Source organism: Mercenaria mercenaria, chromosome 11 (assembly GCF_021730395.1).
Source record: "Mercenaria mercenaria strain notata chromosome 11, MADL_Memer_1, whole genome shotgun sequence".
NCBI lineage: Eukaryota > Metazoa > Mollusca > Bivalvia > Venerida > Veneridae > Mercenaria > Mercenaria mercenaria.
In genome coordinates, this window is record NC_069371.1 from 65208720 (window position 1) to 65228634 (window position 19915).

Sequence of the window (19915 nt, forward strand, 5' to 3'; positions counted from 1 at the left end):
CAAAAAGTGGAAACTCTCCATATGACCTATAATTATGCGGGAGTAACGTAAAAACCAACAAAAATGACAACCATTTTTATTCATTTTTTTGCTAAATCTTACAAAAGAAATATGGTTTTATTCAACATAGTCAGCTTCAGGACAACTTCGGTCATATATTGCTTCTCGCAGTACTTTTTCTACACGTTAATCAGTGAGGTTCTTGTACGGATCAATGCGATTTTGAGTTGAATACATCCTTTAAAGTTTGAATTGAAATACCCACATGAGAAAAACCCAACACATTTAAGCGACTTGTACACACATTTTTAGCAAAAAAAAAATTCTCTCAAAAATCTGTAAGATGTGGGTACTGTGAAAGTGACCAGCAGTAAAAACGTATTAGCATCACATTTTTGCAAAGTATCCAAAAATATGATCAAAAATAAAATGCAGAAGGGAGTCAACCGTTGCAACGCTTTTCAAATATTGAAAAAGTCAGCATTCTTCTCGTTTGTTTTTTGTCGTATATAACGCTTATTTTCATCTGGTACATTTTTGAGTGTCATATATACTTTCTATATCAAACTTGATGGAAATGAACGTGTTGAAAAAATTCATCCCAACTGTGGGCGGCTAGTTTTAAATAAAGATATATGGCTCTGTAGTAGTTGGCGCTGTCCATAAGGCATACCTTTCAGTAACAAATGGCACAAAGTGGTCTATCTAGTCTCAGATTTCGCTTAAATTCCATCTATAAAATGCGAACAGCAGTTGAAGGAGAAAAAATAAAGAACATATTCCTAACCAGTAATAACAGCACGTACACAACCGATTATGTATTTCATTAGTAGTATCATACAGAGGGCGCCTATCGGTAACACGCTTGACATGAGGTGTTCTAATGTCCTGTGGCTCTTGAATGCGCACCACAGTAGTGTCCTTTCTCGTCTGTTTATCTATCTCTCTATTAACTGATTTCATGTGTCCGATCATCTGCTCTGCCATTTTCATGGCAACAAACAGCTGAATTTGCTGCTGTGTTTGTTCTAGAACATTGAAGTCCGTATCGAGCTTTTCAGCCAAGAGAATTTCAAGGTCACATGATTGTAAGACATGAGTCGTCTTTTTTATTTCGGCAGTAACTTTTTCTGCACATTCTACTTGGCTGTTTATAAGGTTTTCTTCGACTTCTTCGTTTTCAGATTCTAATGTTTGCTGTTCGTGGCATGTTCTTTCGATCTGAGCCCTTGTGCACTGGAACTTGTGAAGGAGTTGCGTCTTCAGGGTCCGAAATAACTGTAACATATGTCTGAGTTCCACTCTGATTTCCTGGTATTTTTCAGTCTTTTCTATACAATGTGACAGTTCAGTAACAGAACTTACATTGTCACAATTTGTGTGAGAGGTATCCTTGCACGTGTAACAAATTAGCGTGCTGTGTGTCTGGCAATAGAAGTAACAGGCCGCACCGTCATGCACAGAACAAAGTTCGGCGATTGACGTACTCGCTTTCCGTAGCGGCATTTCATTTTCTCGTAGAATTCTGTGATGTTTTGTAAGTTTTGACAGAAAATGATGATCGGAACATTGTAAGCACATGAAGTCTTGACACTGAACGCAGAATGCTTTAGCAATGTTTTTTGTGTCCTTTAGTTTGCATGTTTCGCACGTTGCATTACTAGGTTCAGTAATGTCTGTGTCGCGTTTCTGTTCCATTTTGCACTGTAATTCCAATTACCGTTTAATTCACATTGTTTTTGAAAGCGTTCTCTATGCATCGGTTAGCTCCCGGTTTGATACAGAAATAGAGTCACTGAAATATTTATAAAGTGAGCGTTAAAGAAAACATTCTATTGTTTACTATAGCCTTTACTCACAATTTAAACTACAAGGGCAGACAGTTTAAATCATCCTATAAGTCCTTGACAACATTTATGTAAAATGCGGTTTACAAAAATACTAATCCCCAATGATAACGAGATTCCCGCCGAAACGCAAGGACGATTCTATTTCATTATAATCGATGAAATAAGAATTCATAATGCTTGCACATTACCTGACAAGTAAATATTAGTATTTATTTTATGCTAACTAATGAAATACTGTATTCTATCAGTTAAATGTTTTCATATCTCATCACTCACACTGTGAAAATATGAAATCTATATTTTCACACTGTGAGAGATATAGCTCCGCCCTCTCATTACATTGTGTATGAATTTTAAATTATTTGCTTAAAGCAGGATGAAAATTGTAGTCGCGCTTTGTTCTTTACAATATATTTATTTCTCCCCCAGGAGACATATTGTTTTTGCCCTGTCCGTCCGTCTGTCCGTCCGTCCGTCCGTACGTAACACTTCATTTCCGAGCAATAACTGGAGAACCATTTGACCTAGAACCTTCAAACTTCATAGGGTTGTAGGGCTGCTGGAGTAGACGACCCCTATTGTTTTTGGGGTCACTCCGTCAAAGGTCAAGGTCACAGGGGCCTGAACATTGAAAAGCATTTCCGATCAATAACTAGAGAACCACTTGACCCAGAATGTTGAAACTTCATAGGGTGATTGATCATGAAGAGTAGATGACCCCTATTGATTTTGGGGTCACTCCGTCAAAGGTCAAGGTCACAGGGGCCTGAACATTGAAAACCATTTCCGATCAATAACTAGAGAACCACTTGACCTAGAATGTTGAAACTGAATAGGATGATTGGTCATGAAGAATAGATGACCCCTATTGATTTTGGGGTCACTCCGTCAAAGGTCAAGGTCACAGGGTCCTGAACATTGAAAACCATTTCCGGTCAGTAACTTGAGAACCACTTGACCCAGAATGTTGAAACTTAATAGGATGATTGGTCATGCAGAGTAGATGACCCCTAACGATTTTGGGTTCACTCTGTGAAAGGTCAAGGTCACAGGGGCCCGAACATTGAAAACCATTTCCGGTCAGTAACTTGAGAACCACTCGACCCAGAATGATGAAACTTCATAGGATGATTGGTCATGCAGAGTAGATGACCCCTAACGATTTTAGGGTCACTCTGTTAAAGGTCAAGGCCACAGGGGCCTGAACATGGAAAACCATTTCCAATCAGTAACTTGAGAACCTCTCGACCCAGAATGTTGAAACTTCATAGGATGATTGTTCATGCAGAGTAAATGACCCCTATTGTTTTTGGGGTCACTCCGTTAAAGGTCAAGGTCACAGGGGCCTGAACATTGATAACCAGTTCCGATGAATAACTTGAGAACCACTTGACCCAGAATGTTGAAACTTCATAGGATGATTGAACATGCAGAGTAGATGACCCCTATTGATTTTGGGGTCAGTCTATTAAAGGTCAAGGTCACAGTGGCCTGTTCATGTAAAATCATTTTTTGGAAATAACTTGAGAAGCACTTGACCTACAATGTTGAAACTTAATAGGATGATTGGACATGCAGAGTAGATGACCCCTACTTATTTTGAGGTCACTTGATCAATGGTCAAAGTCACAGGAGCCTGAACAGTGACTTGAGAACCACTAGGCCAAGAGTGTTGAAATTTAGCGGGATGACTGGACATGCCAAGTAGATGATCCTTATTGCAGCCAACCATCAGTGTCTCTTTGACTTTCGCTCCTGACCCCTATTGACTTCTTGCCTATAGGACTTTGCATTGGGGGAGACATGCGCTTTTTTACAAAAGCATTTTCTAGTTCTCGATTCAAATTATTTTATTTTAAGAGAATTTCATAACGTTATGTAGCAAAAAATAAAATAAAATCGAACTTTATGTTATGTGCGTCTTTATAACGTCAAAGCACGTCTGACGTCATGTCTGTTTACGCGTGTCTGTTTCCCGCGCTGAGATTAGAATAGTTGCAAAATGCACACCTCAGCGTAATTGAGCACAAAATAAAAAGAAAATTGAATATGGAATATATCTCACCTCGAAGTGAGAAAATTTTCACATTTTCACTCGCGCTGCGTGCTCGTGAAAATATTTGAAATTTTCTCACTTCTCAGTGAGATATATTCCATATTCACTCAAAACAAACACATATCCTCTATTTCTTTCATCTTAAATATACTGACGCGAGTTCATAAGTTGGAGCTAAGTCAGTTTATGCTTTATTTTCTATTAAAGAAGTTTCACTATCACTATTTATAATACAATATATATATTGTGTGATATATCTTCTGAAACTAGAAACCAAGCTCTATTTCATTTTAAAGTTTTTGTTTAATATATATAAGCTATTAGCGATTTTTGTGAGCCTAAAAAGACCTAACACAAAGAACTTCTACTGTAGAGATGTAACGGGAAATTTCATGCATCTACGATAAAACATACAGATGAAAAACAAAAACATGTCTGACGCTCATTAAATCCGCGAAATGATCGTCTGCCGTAAGCTACTGACACCATATACGTAAAGCAAAACAACGTAATCAGAAACGCGTCAGATACAATTACAAGTTCAGATATGAATGTGTAGAGATTCAGTAGAAATAGGACTTGTGGATTTAAGAAAAGTTTTTGATTATTACTTAACTCGTTGTTTTAAACAAAAAGTCTTTAATAGTTAACATAGAAAATATTATTTTTGTACTTATTCGGAATATGTATAGATCAGACATTTTATTTCAATGTCAGAAATGTACATATAAATTTTTCATGTCTAGTAAAAATGTCCCACGCTACTTGTAAACAGTATAATTGAAACAAACTTAAAGTTCCAACTTGCTTTAATTTACAGGTAACAAAGTTGCGTCGTTTTTATAAACAGAGTTAAAATATTATTGAAAACTATATGTTTAGAAAAAATCATATAATGTATCACAAGGTTATGACGTTCTTTCCGTGTCTGAGTAAAATGTGCCATAGCGTACGTCTGTTTACGCTGTTGACACACCGATTTTTAGCTCACCTGTCACAAAGTGACAAGGTGAGCTTTTGTGATCGCGCGGCGTCCGTCGTCCGTGCGTGCGTGCGTGCGTCCGTGCGTAAACTTTTGCTTGTGACCACTCTAGAGGTCACATTTTTCATGGGGTCTTTATGAAAATTGGTCGGAATGTCCACCTTGATGATATCTAGATCAAGTTCGAAACTGGGTCATGTGCGTCAAAAACTAGGTCAGTAGGTCTAAAAATAGAAAAACCTTGTGACCTCTCTAGAGGCCATATATTTCACAAGATCTTCATGAAAATTGGTCAGAATATTCATCTTGATGATATCTAGGTCAAGTTCGAAACTGGGTCACGTGCGGTCAAAAACTAGGTCAGTAGGTCTAAAAATAGAAAAACCTTGTGACCTCTTTAGAGGCCATATATTTCAAAGATCTTCATGAAAATTGGTCAGAATATTCACCTTGATGATATCTAGGTCAAGTTCGAAAGTGGGTCAAGTGCCTTCAAAAACTAGGTCAGTAGGTCAAATAATAGAAAAACCTTGTGACCTCTCTAAAGGCCATATTTTTCATGGGATCTGTATGAAAGTTGGTCTGAATGTTTATCTTGATGATATCTAGGTCAAGTTTGAAACTGGGTCATGTGCGGTCAAAAACTAGGTCAGTAGGTCTAAAAATAGAAAAACCTTGTGACCTCTCTAGAGGCCATACTTTTGAATGGATCTTCATAAAAATTGGTCAGAATGTTCATCTTGATGATATCTAGGTCGAGTTCGAAAGTGGGTCACGTGCCCTCAAAAAGTAGGTCAGTAGGTCAAATAATGAAAAAACGTTTTGACCTCTCTAGAGGCCATATTTTTCATGGGATCTGTATGAAAGTTGGTCTGAATGTTTATCTTGATGATATATAGGTCAAGTTTTAAACTGGGTCAACTGCGATCAAAAACTAGGTCAGTAGGTCTTAAAATAGAAAAACCTTGTGACCTCTCTAGAGGCCTTACCCTTGAATGGATCTTAATGAAAATTGGTCAGAATGTTTACCTTGATGATATCTAGGTCAAGTTTGAAACTGGGTCACGTGCCATCTAAAACTAGGTCAGTAGGTCAAATAATAAAAAAACCTTGTGACCTCTCTTAGAGGCCATACTTTCCATTGGTCAGAATATTCACCTTGATGATATCTAGGTCAAGTTCGAAAGTGGGTCACGTACCTTCAAAAACTAGGTCATAGGTCTAAAATTAGAAAAATCTTTTGACCTCTCTAGAGGTCATATTTTTCAATGAATCTTCATGAAAATTGGTCTGAATGTTCACCTTGATGATATCTAGATCATTTTCAAAACTGGGTCACGTGCGGTCAAAAACTAGGCCAGTAGGTATAAAAATAGAAAAACCTTGTGACCTCTCTAGAGGCCATATTTTTCATGAGATCTTCATGAAAATTAGTGAGAATGTTCACCTTGATGATATCTAGGTCAAATTCAAAACAGGGTCACGTACCTTCAAAAACTAGGTCAATAGGTCAAATAATAGAAAAACCTTGTGACCTCTCTAGAGGCCATATTTTACAATGGATCTTCATGAAAATTGGTCAGAATTTTTATCTTGATGATATCTAGGTCAAGTTCAAAACTGGGTCACATGAGCTCAAAAACGTGGTCACTATGTCAAATAATAGAAAAAACGATGTCATACTCAAAACTTGGTCATGTGGGAACAGGTGAGCGATTCAGGACCATCATGGTCCTCTTGTTTTATTTTGTGAAAGGGCAGAATTCTGTCGAAATCCCTTTAATACCCAAGTCACACATACGGCGCAGATAACTACGTCTAGCCACGGATAGAAACGTAGCAGTCCATATCGATCCGTACCTGAGCCGTACCTTAAAGTAGTAACCCGTATCAGTTCGTACCAATCCGTACAGCTCAGGTACGGATCGATACGGATTACTACGTTTCTATCCGTAGCTAGACGTAGCTGTCCGCACCGTATGTGTGACTGGGGTATAATGAGAAATCACATAAATACAACTAATACAATATATTCCAGATACATGTTAATAAATATATTAAGTTCATGAACTGCCAGATTCCAAGAAGACCGGATCCTACGTGTTAGAAAATGACGAAACAGACGCTTGGGGAGCTAGCTGGAAGTCCGGAACAGGCAAATACTATAAGACCGCTAAAATACAAATTAGTCAAAGAACATTTTGCCATACTGACTTCGTCGTCCGTAGTCTTTATAATTGAAACCTCTCCAGAACGCACGTATTGTTAGATATTTCCGAAGATGACCATCATAAAATTTTGAAAATACTTGAACAACTTGAATTGTTGAAAGATATGTTCAGAATTATAATTATCCTGTCACTTGATCTACAAAAACACTGTACATGTAAAAAACTTAGTTGTTTAAAAAATATTCGTACTCGTTGACATACCTACATGATGTGCGTTATGATACTTGGGAACAATTTTATAAGCTTTTAAGCTCGGAAAATATTTTAGTGTAAAAATATGAAAAATCAGAAATGAAATAAGAAAGATTTGTTTTCTTGTCGTTTATTTAAAACATTCATGGAAAACAGAATGATAGAAACGTAATATGAGAAACGTAGTATGACTTTTAGAATAGGTAAATGCTCGAGCTATTTCCAAGCGTCAACAGTAAGAAAAAACGGGTTTTCTGGCGTTACGTCTTTTACCTCCAACTTATGACGTCGCGCCACTATGATTATATGGCAACATAGCTAACAATTGGATATAAGCAAATCATTTTGTGGGTTCGAATCCTCATGAGGGTTTTTTCATTTCTTTTGTCTATTCGTTTTTTTTTTGTTCCCGTTTTTGTTTTTTTCTTTGAGGGTTTTGTGTTTTTTGGGGTCTTTAATAAAAAAACTGTATTTTTATTATTTGCATGGCTTAAATGATGCATTTAATCAATATCATCTTTTATAATTGCTAAATTCTTGTCTGCCATCCCGGCTTAAGTATTTTTGTTGTTTTGTCACGATTTCGGGAAGATCTAAATGTTTATGCGAAAGTGAAATACAATTTAAGTCGAGCTGATTTTCAAACCAAAGGCAAAAGATTTTTGAAAGGACTTTTGTTTTACCTGAGCAAATTTAAAGTTACAAAAAACTAAAAAGTTTAGTTGTAACTGTTAGAAAAATGTTGAATTCCCTATGACCATTTTATTGTTATAGTCATTTTTGTAAATATAAAGTTATTTTGGGGCTAGTTTTCCGCCAGCTTGCTTTGTCATTTAAAAACTGAAAATGTCACTAAAAACATTTATTGATAGTGTCAACATTTTTTGATTATTTTTGTAAAATTGTTTTTAAAAATATCTTAGACTATGAGCCCGGTCGGTCCGTTGCACGAACTTCCTCCACACTTTTAAAGGGATTTGAAGATTTGTCATATGCGTGTTTTACACGGTAAGTTTTTTATTGTCATATATCTTTTTACAAAAAATGTGTGGAAACGAAATTTTGGAAAAAATCCCCCCCAACTGGGGGGGAAAGTTTTAAATAAAAATATAGGCTCTGTAGATTTGGGCGTGTCCTTAGGATACTTTCGCAAAAAGGGCACAAAGTGGTCTTTTCAGTCTCGGATTCCATTGACCCCCAAACCCCCTAACAAAAGTATAAGAACCAAAACAAAATGTAACAGATGTACCCATTCGGACGGTTGCAGAGTAAAAACATATCGGGGGCATGTCGGTAACCGCTTTATAGGGACTGCTCAACGATCTGGGGCTTTTAAATGCATAAACAGTAGTGCCCTTTTTGTCTTTTTATCTTTTTCTAAAAACTGATTTCATGTATTCGTTTCACCCTCAGCCATTTTCAGGCAACAAACAGTGAATTTGCGCTGTGTTTGTTCAGAACATTGAAGCCCGTATCGGCTTTTCAGCTAATTGATTTAAAGGTACATGTGTAAGAATGGTCGTTTTTTTTTATTTCATCTGAAATTTCTCTGCACATTCTATTGGTGTTATGGGTTTTCTCGACTTCTTCGTTTAGATTTAATGTTTGCTGTTCGGGGGCAGTTTTTTCGTTTGGAGCCTTGTGCACTGAAAGTTGTAAAGGGAGTTGCGTTTCAGGGCCCGAAAAAAATTTGAAACATATTTAGTTCCACTTGTTTTCCCCTGGTATTTCTGTTTTTTTTACAATGTGACAGTTCGAACAGAACTTACTTTGTCAAAATTTTGTGTGAAGGCCCCTGAACGTGTAAAAAATTAGCGTGCTGGTGTCTGGCAGTAGAAGAAAAGGGCCGCACCGTTTTGCCGAACAAAGTTCGGCAATTGACGTATCGCTTTCCGTAGGGCATTTCTTTTCCTCGTAGAATTCTGGTGTTTGTATTTTTGAAGAAAAGATGATCGGAAACATTGTAAGAACATGAAGTCTTGACACTGCGCAGAAGTTTTAGCAATGTTTATGGTCCTTTTTTGCATGTTCGCACTTTCATTCGGGTTTCAGTAATTACTGTGTACGTTTTGGTCCTTTTTTGCACTTGTCCCAATTATTTTTTAATTTACATTTTTTAAAAAGCTTTTTAAATTGCATCGGTTAGCTCCAGCCCTGATAAAAAGTTTATATAGGGGGCGTTAAATATAAAGCAGCATTAAAGAAAACCTAAAGGGCAGACTTTAAAATCACCCTAAAAGCCCTTGCGATGTTTTTAAAAAATGCAGTTCAGATACCTATGCAAGATACACCAAAAAAGTCACTTTGTCATTGAAGAGAAAAATGTCGGGGTGGCGTTTTAAGGTATACCTTCAGAAATGGGGTTTTGGGCGAAAATTTTAAATTTCCTTTTGGTTTTTCAAAAGGGTTTTGATAATATTTTGTAAAATTGTCTTTGATCAGAGACCGGTGGTCCGTGCAGAACTTCCCCCAATTTTTAAAAGGGATGTCAATGAAAATCATGTTTTTTGTATTTTGTACATGTGGTTTCATTTTCGGTATGCCCAAACGTGGGGATTAAGGGCTTTAAATTTGGGAAAAAAAATGTGTGTTGCTTTTTTGAATTAAAGAGTTTTTGAGCGAATCTTGCACTTTCAAAGGATTCCTGTACTTGGATTACAAAAAATTTCAGATATCCAAGGCACTATTTAAGGGTTGGCTCGGTCTTAGTTATGGTATTTGTTTTAGGTTGTCCCCCTTGCTACCCTCCCCCCCCTTCGAATAAGAGGGATTACTAGAAATTTTTTTGGGGTGTTGGTCAGTTCGTCTTTTCAGATTTTGTTCCGATAGATTTTTTTTTCGTTTCCAATTATTTATTTAGAATGTGGTGTCACAATTTATGAATCTTGTAGGAAGATTACTTGTGGTCGCAGAAGCCCCTATTTTTTTTTTTGGGCCCCAGTAGGAAAAAGTCAAAGTTACGAAACATTGAGACAGAAAAGGTTCGCCAAAATAAAGAAGCTTGGCCACCCCCGTAAAACTCAAAAGGGTGATTGATTTGTTAGCGAGTCCATTTGTTTGGGTAATTTGATCAAAGGTTAGATCCTTGGCACTGGAACCTGGAAAACCCCAAGGTCTTTTGTAACCCAGTTCCTGCCCCCCTCTCATGAAATAATTTTTCCAGTCGAGGTTCAAATTGGGCAAGAGTTTTAAAAGTTCGTCTTCCCACCAGCCCGGGGGTTTTGGGTTTTTACTTATAATTTTTGGGTTAAATAGGTAGTGACTATTTTCTTTTTTTTTTAAAGAACTTTAAAGTTGTTCTTTTTCGAAAACATAAAAGGCTTTTTCGGAAATTAAGTTATTGAAGAAAAAATTGAATTTAGGAAAGCTATCAAGTACTTAATTTTATGCGTGCCTAGACTGTAAAATTATCCGGAAAATAAAAAAACATGCTTTCGCTGTAAACCACCTTAAGAAAAATGCTGTTTTTATAAATTTGTAAAATGATATCTGTGTTTATCTCGGCATTTCCTGTCCTCCTTTAATTTGGTATTGATAAAACGTGAATGGAAGATTTTCTATATTTTTTGTCACATTTGATCGTTCATTAGTCTAGCCGGAAGTTTTCAAATTAAGAGATATTTTGTGGTTTTGAAAACAATCAAACCTTTCCTAGGGCGCGAAAACGAAAATTAAAGTTGCTTTTATTTACGTATTGATTTTGAAAATTTTTAAGCTTCTCGTTGAAGTGATGATAATGGCAATAAGAAAGTTTAAATAGGTCTAAAATGAAAAAAATTTTTTCAACGACTTGACTTTTTTTAAAAACGCTCGATGGATCTTCATCGAACTTGGTTGGATCAATAAGATCCTCCCCCAAATTTTTTTCAAAGGGGGGCTTTTGATTGACCTTTTTGGGGGGCTCCACATGACGGGTTTTAAATAAAAATGATTTAAATGACGTTTACAAACTATGAGGGTCTTCACAACTTAATTTGGCATTTTAAAAGGTCCTCCAAACATTTTTTTGTTGGAGCCCCCGTTGTGGGGATGATTTCATGATGGATCTGCATCAACCGGGTTTGGGAGCATCTTTAAAAAGGTCCTTCTCGATGTATTCATTGGGGCAGTTACCCCAAAAAGGGGGCCCGTCTTGGAGCTAAAAATAAAAAACCTTTTGAAGATTTCTTCCAAGAACCCTTGGTGCTCTTCATCTATTTGCCGTCCTCTTAAAAGTTCTGTCCAATTTTATTCAAAGGGGGCTCGGGCCCCCATTAAGGACATTCTTTTTTATTTTAGTCTGGAGAAAAACAAAGGGGGGGCCACCTATTTCTAAGAAGTGTGGAGAAAACAAATATTTTTTATATATAAGCCCATGATTTTTCTGTTTTGGCAATTTTTTTTTGGGGGCCAGAATGGCGATATTTTCCCCTCCAAAACAAAAAATCAAGAGATCTGTATTTATATGGGGATGGAGAAACATGTGAAAGTGTGGTAGAATTCCTATGCAAGCTGCGGAAAATTAGTCACATAGACAAAAAAAAACGCAAACGAACCCAAATTTTAAATCAACCCCTTTGAAATCACGTTGGTTATTGAAAAACTCTCTTTTTTGGGAAATTTAAAAAAGGAATGAACAAATGCAAAGTCCAAAAAGGGGCAGCTGAATCGTAACCAAAAACCCAGATCGACCTATAACCCCTGTTCTGCGGAACTCCATTGGTTCCTGTGCTGTGGGTGAATACAAAATTAAAACACATACTATGGGCCTAAAAGATCAATCACAGTATGTAGCGACATGTGAAATATATACACCACCAAAAATTGGATCGCGAAAATGCATTAAAACTAGTGGTCCCCCAAATGTCGAACAACGTTTTGGTGCAGGAGTTTTCGGGAAGCTGCTGGAGGTTAGGGAAAGCCCCCCCCATTGGCAAAGAGGGCAAGACCGTGCAAATTTTAAAAAAAGCGCTAAAGACGCATTTTTTCATGCAATTTTTTTGGCACAATTCAGATTACCTGATTTTAAGTGGTACTTTCCCGGCCAATTAATTATTTTTAATTTTAGAACTCCAGGTGACAGAATAATGTTGGCTGTTTTTTTTTGGGGGGATGATAGGATGTTCTCCGGACCGTTTAGGGGGGATTGCCCCAATCATCCGGGACGGTTTGCATGCTGTGATGTTTTCGCGACATATACCGTTTAATTCTTTTTCTTTTAAAAATGAAGATTTTTGTTCTATTTGCCTGCCCTGGTCTTTGATAGGTCGTTAATGTTTTTTGTTTTATTTTTGTTTATTTTTTGATCCTCCCTTCCCAAATTTTAAAATGTTGGTATTTATTACCGTAATATTTTTAAATTTCTTTTAATAGTTCTTTCCCCCTTTTTTTTTGAACATTATAAAAATTTTTTTTGTAAAGCATTTTTTAAACCCGTAATATAAAAAGAGTGTATATAAATGTGGTATAAAAATAAAAAAATAGAAAAATTTTGTCTTGTTTTTAAATAAGATTTTCCCAGGTAGTTTCTTTTCAAAAATAAAGCTTTTTGGGTTTTGAATAATGATGGTTAAAAATTTCGCTGTATAAAATGTAACGGCAATGGATAATTTAAAACCCGTTTCTGGATGAAAATTGATTAAATTTTAAACACTTGCAGATCACTTACCGATATCTGGGGGGGAAAAATTATCCGGGGCTCGAAAACCAACCAATTTCTCGAGATTTGCAGATTTATGACACAAAATGAGCATGCGAAACGTATTCTAGTTTAAACGTTACAAATTTAAAAAAAATAATATTTTGCCCATCAACGTCGTTGATTCTCCGTAAAATGCGGGGAATTTCAGCGTTGTTTGAATACCCCCTAGGGGGGCGGTTATTGTTTACAGTTGGCCACGGAATGGCAATTTTAAAACCCGCACGTAACTGAAACGATAAAATGTTTTAAAATTTGATTTTTTTTCTTTTAAAAACTTTCAATACAGAAAATTTTTTTGATAACATTTTTTTTAAAATAGCATTAAAATTCTATCATTGCAACCTTTTAGAGTTCAACTATGCATGAAAACCATAACAATCAAATGTTTCGTTCAAATTACGTGCGGAGAGTAAATGGTGTATTATGCGGTCATGACAATATAGTGGTCCAAGGTCAGGTTACTGTTGAAGGAAGTAAAAATTGTTTTGCTCCGAATTTAAAAGCCATTGAGGATTTTTTTTGTGCAAACCCAAAACGTTCCCCTGATGAGACAATGTATCAGTGCATGTCTATGCTTGTCGATTAAGGCAAGGTGAATTTACATTGGGGTTTTTAGTGTACAAAAAATGTTCCCGATGATAGCAGAAATGCCACCGACCCGGGTCAGTCAGAGGTCAGGTCCTAGGGAAAGGGTCAAGTAAATTGCTGGGTTTTTTTCCCCGGTGGGGGGATTCTGTATTCCCGCTGCAATACTCGGTCCTTTTTTAGGTCGGTTGCAGACTGGTTTTTTTTTCATTTTCGTAATTTTATAGCGAAGTTTTGGGACGTATTGTTTTTAAGGGATTCTTTAGCAGCCGAATAAGATAAAAAAGGGGTGTGGAGGGGGGGGGGGGGGGGGGGGGGGGTTTAACAAAGAAAAATTACATTTTCTTAAAAGCTGCTTTTATTATAAAAAATTTAAAAAATTCACCCCCGGTTATATGGGAAAGACAACCTGTTAATGTTATTTAGATAATTTTTCATATACGATTTTTTCCACTATTGGGAATAGGGGGGCTTTTTATACTCCCCCCGGGTCGGCGGGCCCATTTTTGGTTAAAGTTTTTCGGCAACCTTTTTTTTCTGAAAATTCATGTTATATTGTTATATCTTACTGAATTTCACATAAACTTGTTGTATACAACAATTATGTGTAGGGGCTGATCCATTATCCCCAAAGGTTAAGGTCCCCCCTGTTTTATATTTTGGTTATTTTTTAAAGGTTAAAAGGTTTTCGGCAACCCTTTGTTTTTCTGTCATATCTTTGTTACTATTGCTTATTCTTTTTTTTATAAGATCATTAAAACTTTCAAAGAAAAATATACCCCCATTTACCCAAAGGTCCCAAATTTTAACAAATTTTATTAAAATTTTTTAAAGGTTTTTAAAAATTTTTTGAAATTTCCGTTTTTAAAAAGAAATAAAAGATAAAGATTAAAATTTTTTTTTTTTTAAAATCATCACTGAGTGGGGTTAAAAAAAACCACGGCCCGACCCCCGATTAAAATTTTTTTTGCAATTTCCCCCGGGATATATTTTATTCTTGTTTGAAAAAAAATTCTTTGCTTTGGAAAACCCCCCAAAACCCTTTTTGGGTAAAAATTTATTTTAATTAATTTCTTTTTACAAATTGTTTTCTACATAACTTTGGGGTTTACTTTAAGAATGTGAAACAAAAATTTTTCCATCAATTGTGTGTTTGAAAATAAAAACGTTTTTTTCTTACAGTTTATGCCCCGGGTGATTTTCCTTTTTAAAGTTTGGGTCTCTTATAGAATTAAAATTTATTAATCATTTTCTTCAAAATCCCGATAAGGGAGGCGCTGTCTACTGAAAACTCTTGTTTAATTTTAATTAGAATTTTTTCCGTTTTTGGGGGTAGAGGTGCTCATTGTAATTTTAAAAAAAATTTTCCCTGGTTTAATGTTGTGTGATAAAGAAAGAGATTTGTATTTTTTGAATAAAAAGGATTTCGGTTTTGTCATTTTAGCTGAGCACGTAACGAGTGATTTTTCAAACTTTTATCAGTAATTTATCTCAAAATTTGATTGATTTTTTCGGCGAAGGTTAAAGGCATCGAATGATAATAATTTGAGGGCCGCCCATGGGGAAAACCCCCCTAGTCTTTTGCGCCGGATAAAATCCAGACCCCCGGGCATCGCGCGTTTGGTCAGGATCCATGTGTTGCTAATGGTTTCTCTTATTACTTTTGGCTTGAAAGCGAAAAAGCAGGATTGACCAGACTGACGGAGGCTGTGGTCTGGATTCATGCTGGCGCGAACGCCTATGTTCGTTTTCTAGACGGGCTTTATTTTAGAGTTTTAAATTATTATACACTTCACAACCTTGTATTTCGAGCTTAAATTTTAAATTTTTTCATTCTTTGTATATGTGACGCACCGATCTTACAAGGGAGGAGTGTGCTTCAATTTTAAAAGAATTTTACCTTTTATTTACTACTTGATGTACCACAAAGCCCGTTCTAATGTGCAAGAGTTAACCCCCCGGGAGTTATTTGTGGTATTTATTTTAAAGGTAATTTTACACATATGAAAATATAATTTTTTCTTTTTTGAAAACCCGGACTAAAACCCAGACATTAATTTGAGCCCTGCCAATGAGAAAATCAAAAAAAGTGGCTTTGCGATCACTGGATCCGACAGCCTGCGCATCCCCCGCAGTCTTGTAGGTTCCGTGCTGTTCGCTTTTAAAAACTATTGCAAGTAGAGAAAATGTTCGAACGTGGATCCACCCGGACTGGCGGATTCGGGTCCTGCGGCGCAAACCATTGTTTTTTTCTAAAGTTTACGGTTTATGGTTTAAAAAAATAGAGATTTTGTACCCTTTTTCGGGGTGGGCCCTCGGGTGGGCTCGCAGATGTTTTGCATGTAAGTTTTCTCTAAAATTTTTGACTGGTTAGCCAAATTCTTCCAAATTCTCACTATTTTGGAATTAAAAATGACTTCATCGGTGAGTTCCGTTAAATCTTAACTTTTTTTATGCCGTTTTTAAATTAGAAATATGGGGTTTAAAATTTACTTGTAAGTAGGTTTCTCAAAAAAATACTAGCACGTCTTTGGCATCTCGAGATGACTTTACATATAGTAAGTTACCTAACTTCAGCTTTTTTTTCGGGAAAATTTTTTCCCCTTTTAATTAAAAAAATCTCTTTTTTGTTTTTGCGGAAAAAGGGTTTTTGGAAAGTAAAAGCTTTTTGTTTAAATTCACCACTCTGCTTTTTTTGTACCAAACTTTGTCCACCGCCCCAAGTCCCCCGGTTTTTTTGGAGGGGGGTGGGTGGGACTTTTATTTAAAACTGTTTCGTCGGGGCTGTCCTTCCGTCCGAATTTTTATCGGCAAAATTTAAAAAATTTTTTGATGGGTCTCAAACATCTTTGGGTTTCATTGATTTAAATTGTGCAATGGTGTTTTAACCCTTTTCATGAAATTTTAAATGGATGGCATCATTCATTGGGTTACTTATTTTTCAAAGGGGTGTTCCTGAATATTTGTGATACATAGCGAAAAGTGCAGACCAGTCAGCCCGATATTGGTCGCCTGGGCGCAAAAAACAGATTTACTTGCCCCCAGCAGGCTAAAAAGTAATGGGGGTAGATTTTGGCCCCTTTAATTAAATCTAAAATGTTTTAAAAGGGCCTAAAAATTTGTTGGCATTATTGGGAAAATCAACATGCGCTTAAAAAAACTTTGGTATTCTAAAAATATTTTACCCGGAGTGACTATGAAAAACCCTGTTCTATGAAAGAAGTGGTGATACAGTGCCCGTCGCTCTGTTCACATAGAAAATTGTGAAATTTTTTTGTTAAAACATGTTTCTCTAAACTACTTGACCAAAAGTTTTCGGTTCTTTTACTCTTTTTTCATCATGAGTGACCTCACTGTCAGTTTTATAACATGGTTTTCAATTTGGGGGAATTTTCCTTTTTTTTTACCCCTTAAAAATGCTAAAGCTTTTGTTTTTTAGTGGAAGGGCTTCAAACAGTCGAGTGCGCTGTCATTAGGTCTCCTGACACGAAAAAAATTACCCTAAACTAGGTTTCGAGCCCACATTTAGAGGGGGAAGTGGTTTGAAAATCGGCGACCCTTTTCATCTAGACTGAATAAGATACATACCTACCCTTTCAAGAAAAATTTTGTTCTTTGCGAACGCAGATTTAAAATATCTCAAAACTTCTGTAATGATTTAAAAAAAATTTCATAAGATTAACGTTATAAAAGAAGTTCTTTTTATTTACTTACTTTGGAAAATCAGTATCTGATTATTTTCACGTGTTTTTTCCTTTGAAGTTTAAGGAAAATTTCATGATCGAATGTAAAGGGAGGTGTAAAATAGCTTTATAAAAAGATAAAAGGAAAAAATTCCCGGCATAAAAAATTATGGTTTCCTTTTGTCGATATAGATAAATCCATTTGTATTTAGGATCTGCACGGTAACGGTCAATGTTACAACTACCTTGGAGGTCAAATCAATTTATTGTTATTATTATTATTAGCTCTAGCTCGTCTGATTTTTTTTTAGCTCACCTGAGCACAAAGTGCTCAAGGTGAGCTTTTTTTGATCGCCCCGTGTCCGTGTCGTCGTCGTCCGTCGGCGGGTCTCGGGATCGTGTCGTAAAAATTTGATGTTAACACTCAGAGGGAAATTTTGGCCCAAACTTTAAAAAAACTTGGTCGAAAGTTCTTTAAAAAAAGTTTGGACGGTTCGATATTGGTTATCTGGGGGCAAAAACTAGGTCCCAGGTCAGATAAAGGAAAAGTTTTTTACACTTAGAAGTCAAATTTTGGTCAGTCTTAATGAAACTTTGGAGAATTTACCCCCAAAAAATCTTTTGGGTGGGTTTGATATTGGGTGTTGGGAAAAAAATAGGTCACCGGCAAATCAAAGGAAAGCTTGTTAACATTAGAGGTCAAATTTTTGGGCCAATCTTAATAAAAATTGGTCAGAATGTTACCCCTTTAATAAAATATTTGGGGGAGTTCGATATTGGTCATTGGGGTCAAAATAGGGCACCGGTCAAATAATGGAAAGGTTGTTAACGCTCTGAGGTACAATTTTGGCCCAATCTTGATACAACTTGGTCAGAATGTTATGTCAAAAAAGTCTTGGCAAATTCGATATTGGGTTTTTGGGGTCAAAAAAAAAAGGTCACTAGGTAAATAAAGGGAAAAAATTTTAACATGTAGAGGCCCCAATTTATGACGTGTCTTCATGAAATTAGTCGGAAGTTAAAATTTTTTATTTTGGGCAAGTTCAAAACTAGGTCAGATGGGGTCAAAAAAAAGGTATAGGTCATTTCAAGGAAAAGTTGTTAACACTTTAGAGGTCACATTTGTACTGTATTTCAGAAATTTTGTCAGAAAAGTTAAATTTGATGATCTTTAGGTCAAGTTCGAATCTTTGGCTGGGGGTCAAAAATAGGCCACCGGTCAAATCAAAAAAAAAGTAGGTTTTTTCACAGTAGAGGCACATTTTTTGACCCTATCTTAAGAAAAATTTGGGCAGACGTTAAATTTATTTTTTATAGGTCAAGTTCAGTTGGGTCAGGTGGGGTAAAAAATAGGCATAGGGCATTCAAAGGAAAAGCTTGTTAACAAATTAAAGGTCACTTTTTGACGTATCTTCTGAAAAATTTGTCAGAGTTAATCTTGGTGATCTTTTTTGGGAAGTTCGAGTTTGGTCATTTGGGGGCAAAAAAAACTAGGTCACAGGGTCAAAACAAAGGAAAGCTATTTAAACTTTGGGAAAAATTTTGACCAATCTTAATGAAATTGGTCAGGAAAGTTAATTTGATATTTTGGCAATAGGCAGGTGAGCGATACAGGGCCTTCAGGCCCTCTTGTTTAAATCTGTGGAAATTTTCGTCACTTGGTCGCGGCGTAGGGGGTAATTAAATTTTTTGTTTTAGGGAAACATTTTTTAAAATTCTTTAGAGCCAACCTTTTAAAATTTGACACTTGTTTTTCTCGTTATTATCTAATTAGAACAGGGCCATAACCATGTACTTAGAAACGGTTTTTTGGTCAAATTGTTTTTTTAGGTCCCCCCTTTTTAAGCAATATAAAAGGACAGTTTGAAAAATTGGGAAAAAATTTTTTTATTCCTTAGTTTAATGTGCAAAAGAAAACCCAAATTGATTTGAAATTTTTTAGAAATTTTGTCCCTTTTTATATTAAAAACTTTGTTTGTCCAGTCTTGAGAGAGCGATGACATGTAGGTGGGGTCTTTTATTTTTTTTATTATTTTAATTTATTTTACGTTTTTAAAAGATTTTATTTTTTTTATTTACATACAGATGGTCGAAGGGTTTTCCCGTGGTGTTCAGTGTGGGATTCCGTTCCCAAAAAAGGGTTGGTACTGCGCGTGATGGAGATATTGAAACGGATGATCTCGCTGAAAAAAATAACGAATCTAAACCCCCATTTCCTTGATGTAACACGAAGAAGTCAGTCATATAAAAAACTTTCAGAAATCTTATCGGAAAATAGGTATTTTTTATGCCCAAATTTGAATTATGTTTTTTTTTTCTCAGGTGTTGTAAATTTTGTCATTTATACATTAAAAAGAGATTAAATAAAAGTATTAGTTTTTCAGAAATCTTTTTTTTTATACATATTGTAGGGAGTTATTGAAATAGTTTGGGTCGAAAAAAAATGTTTGTAAGAGTAGACAATTTTTTTAAAAAAACTTTTTCAATTGCTATGTCTTTTATTTAACGTGGCCCCTTTTTTCGAATTTAGATTTTTAAACCCGAAAAATATTTTTTGTTTATACAAATGAGTAAGGTATATTGTAATTATGAAATGGTCAGGTTACTGTTGCGCAGTTTTGGGTTGGCAGCATTTTTGGGGTCCGAAATTTGCAAA

General features: G+C 35.9%; 1 protein-coding gene across 1 annotated transcript; it reads right to left on the reverse strand.

The window, feature by feature from the left end:
• Nucleotides 1-711: 711 nt before the first annotated feature.
• On the reverse strand, nucleotides 712-1698 carry LOC128546805 (E3 ubiquitin-protein ligase TRIM71-like). Its single transcript, XM_053518157.1, has one exon. It carries the CDS (start codon nucleotides 1696-1698, stop codon nucleotides 712-714), a length of 987 nt encoding a protein of 328 aa, XP_053374132.1.
• Nucleotides 1699-19915: the final 18217 nt, after the last annotated feature.

Bases quoted from the DNA above. Each gene is read 5' to 3' on its own strand.
- LOC128546805 (XM_053518157.1), bottom strand. From the start codon at position 1,698: ATGGAACAGAAACGCGACACAGACATTACTGAACCTAGTAATGCAACG.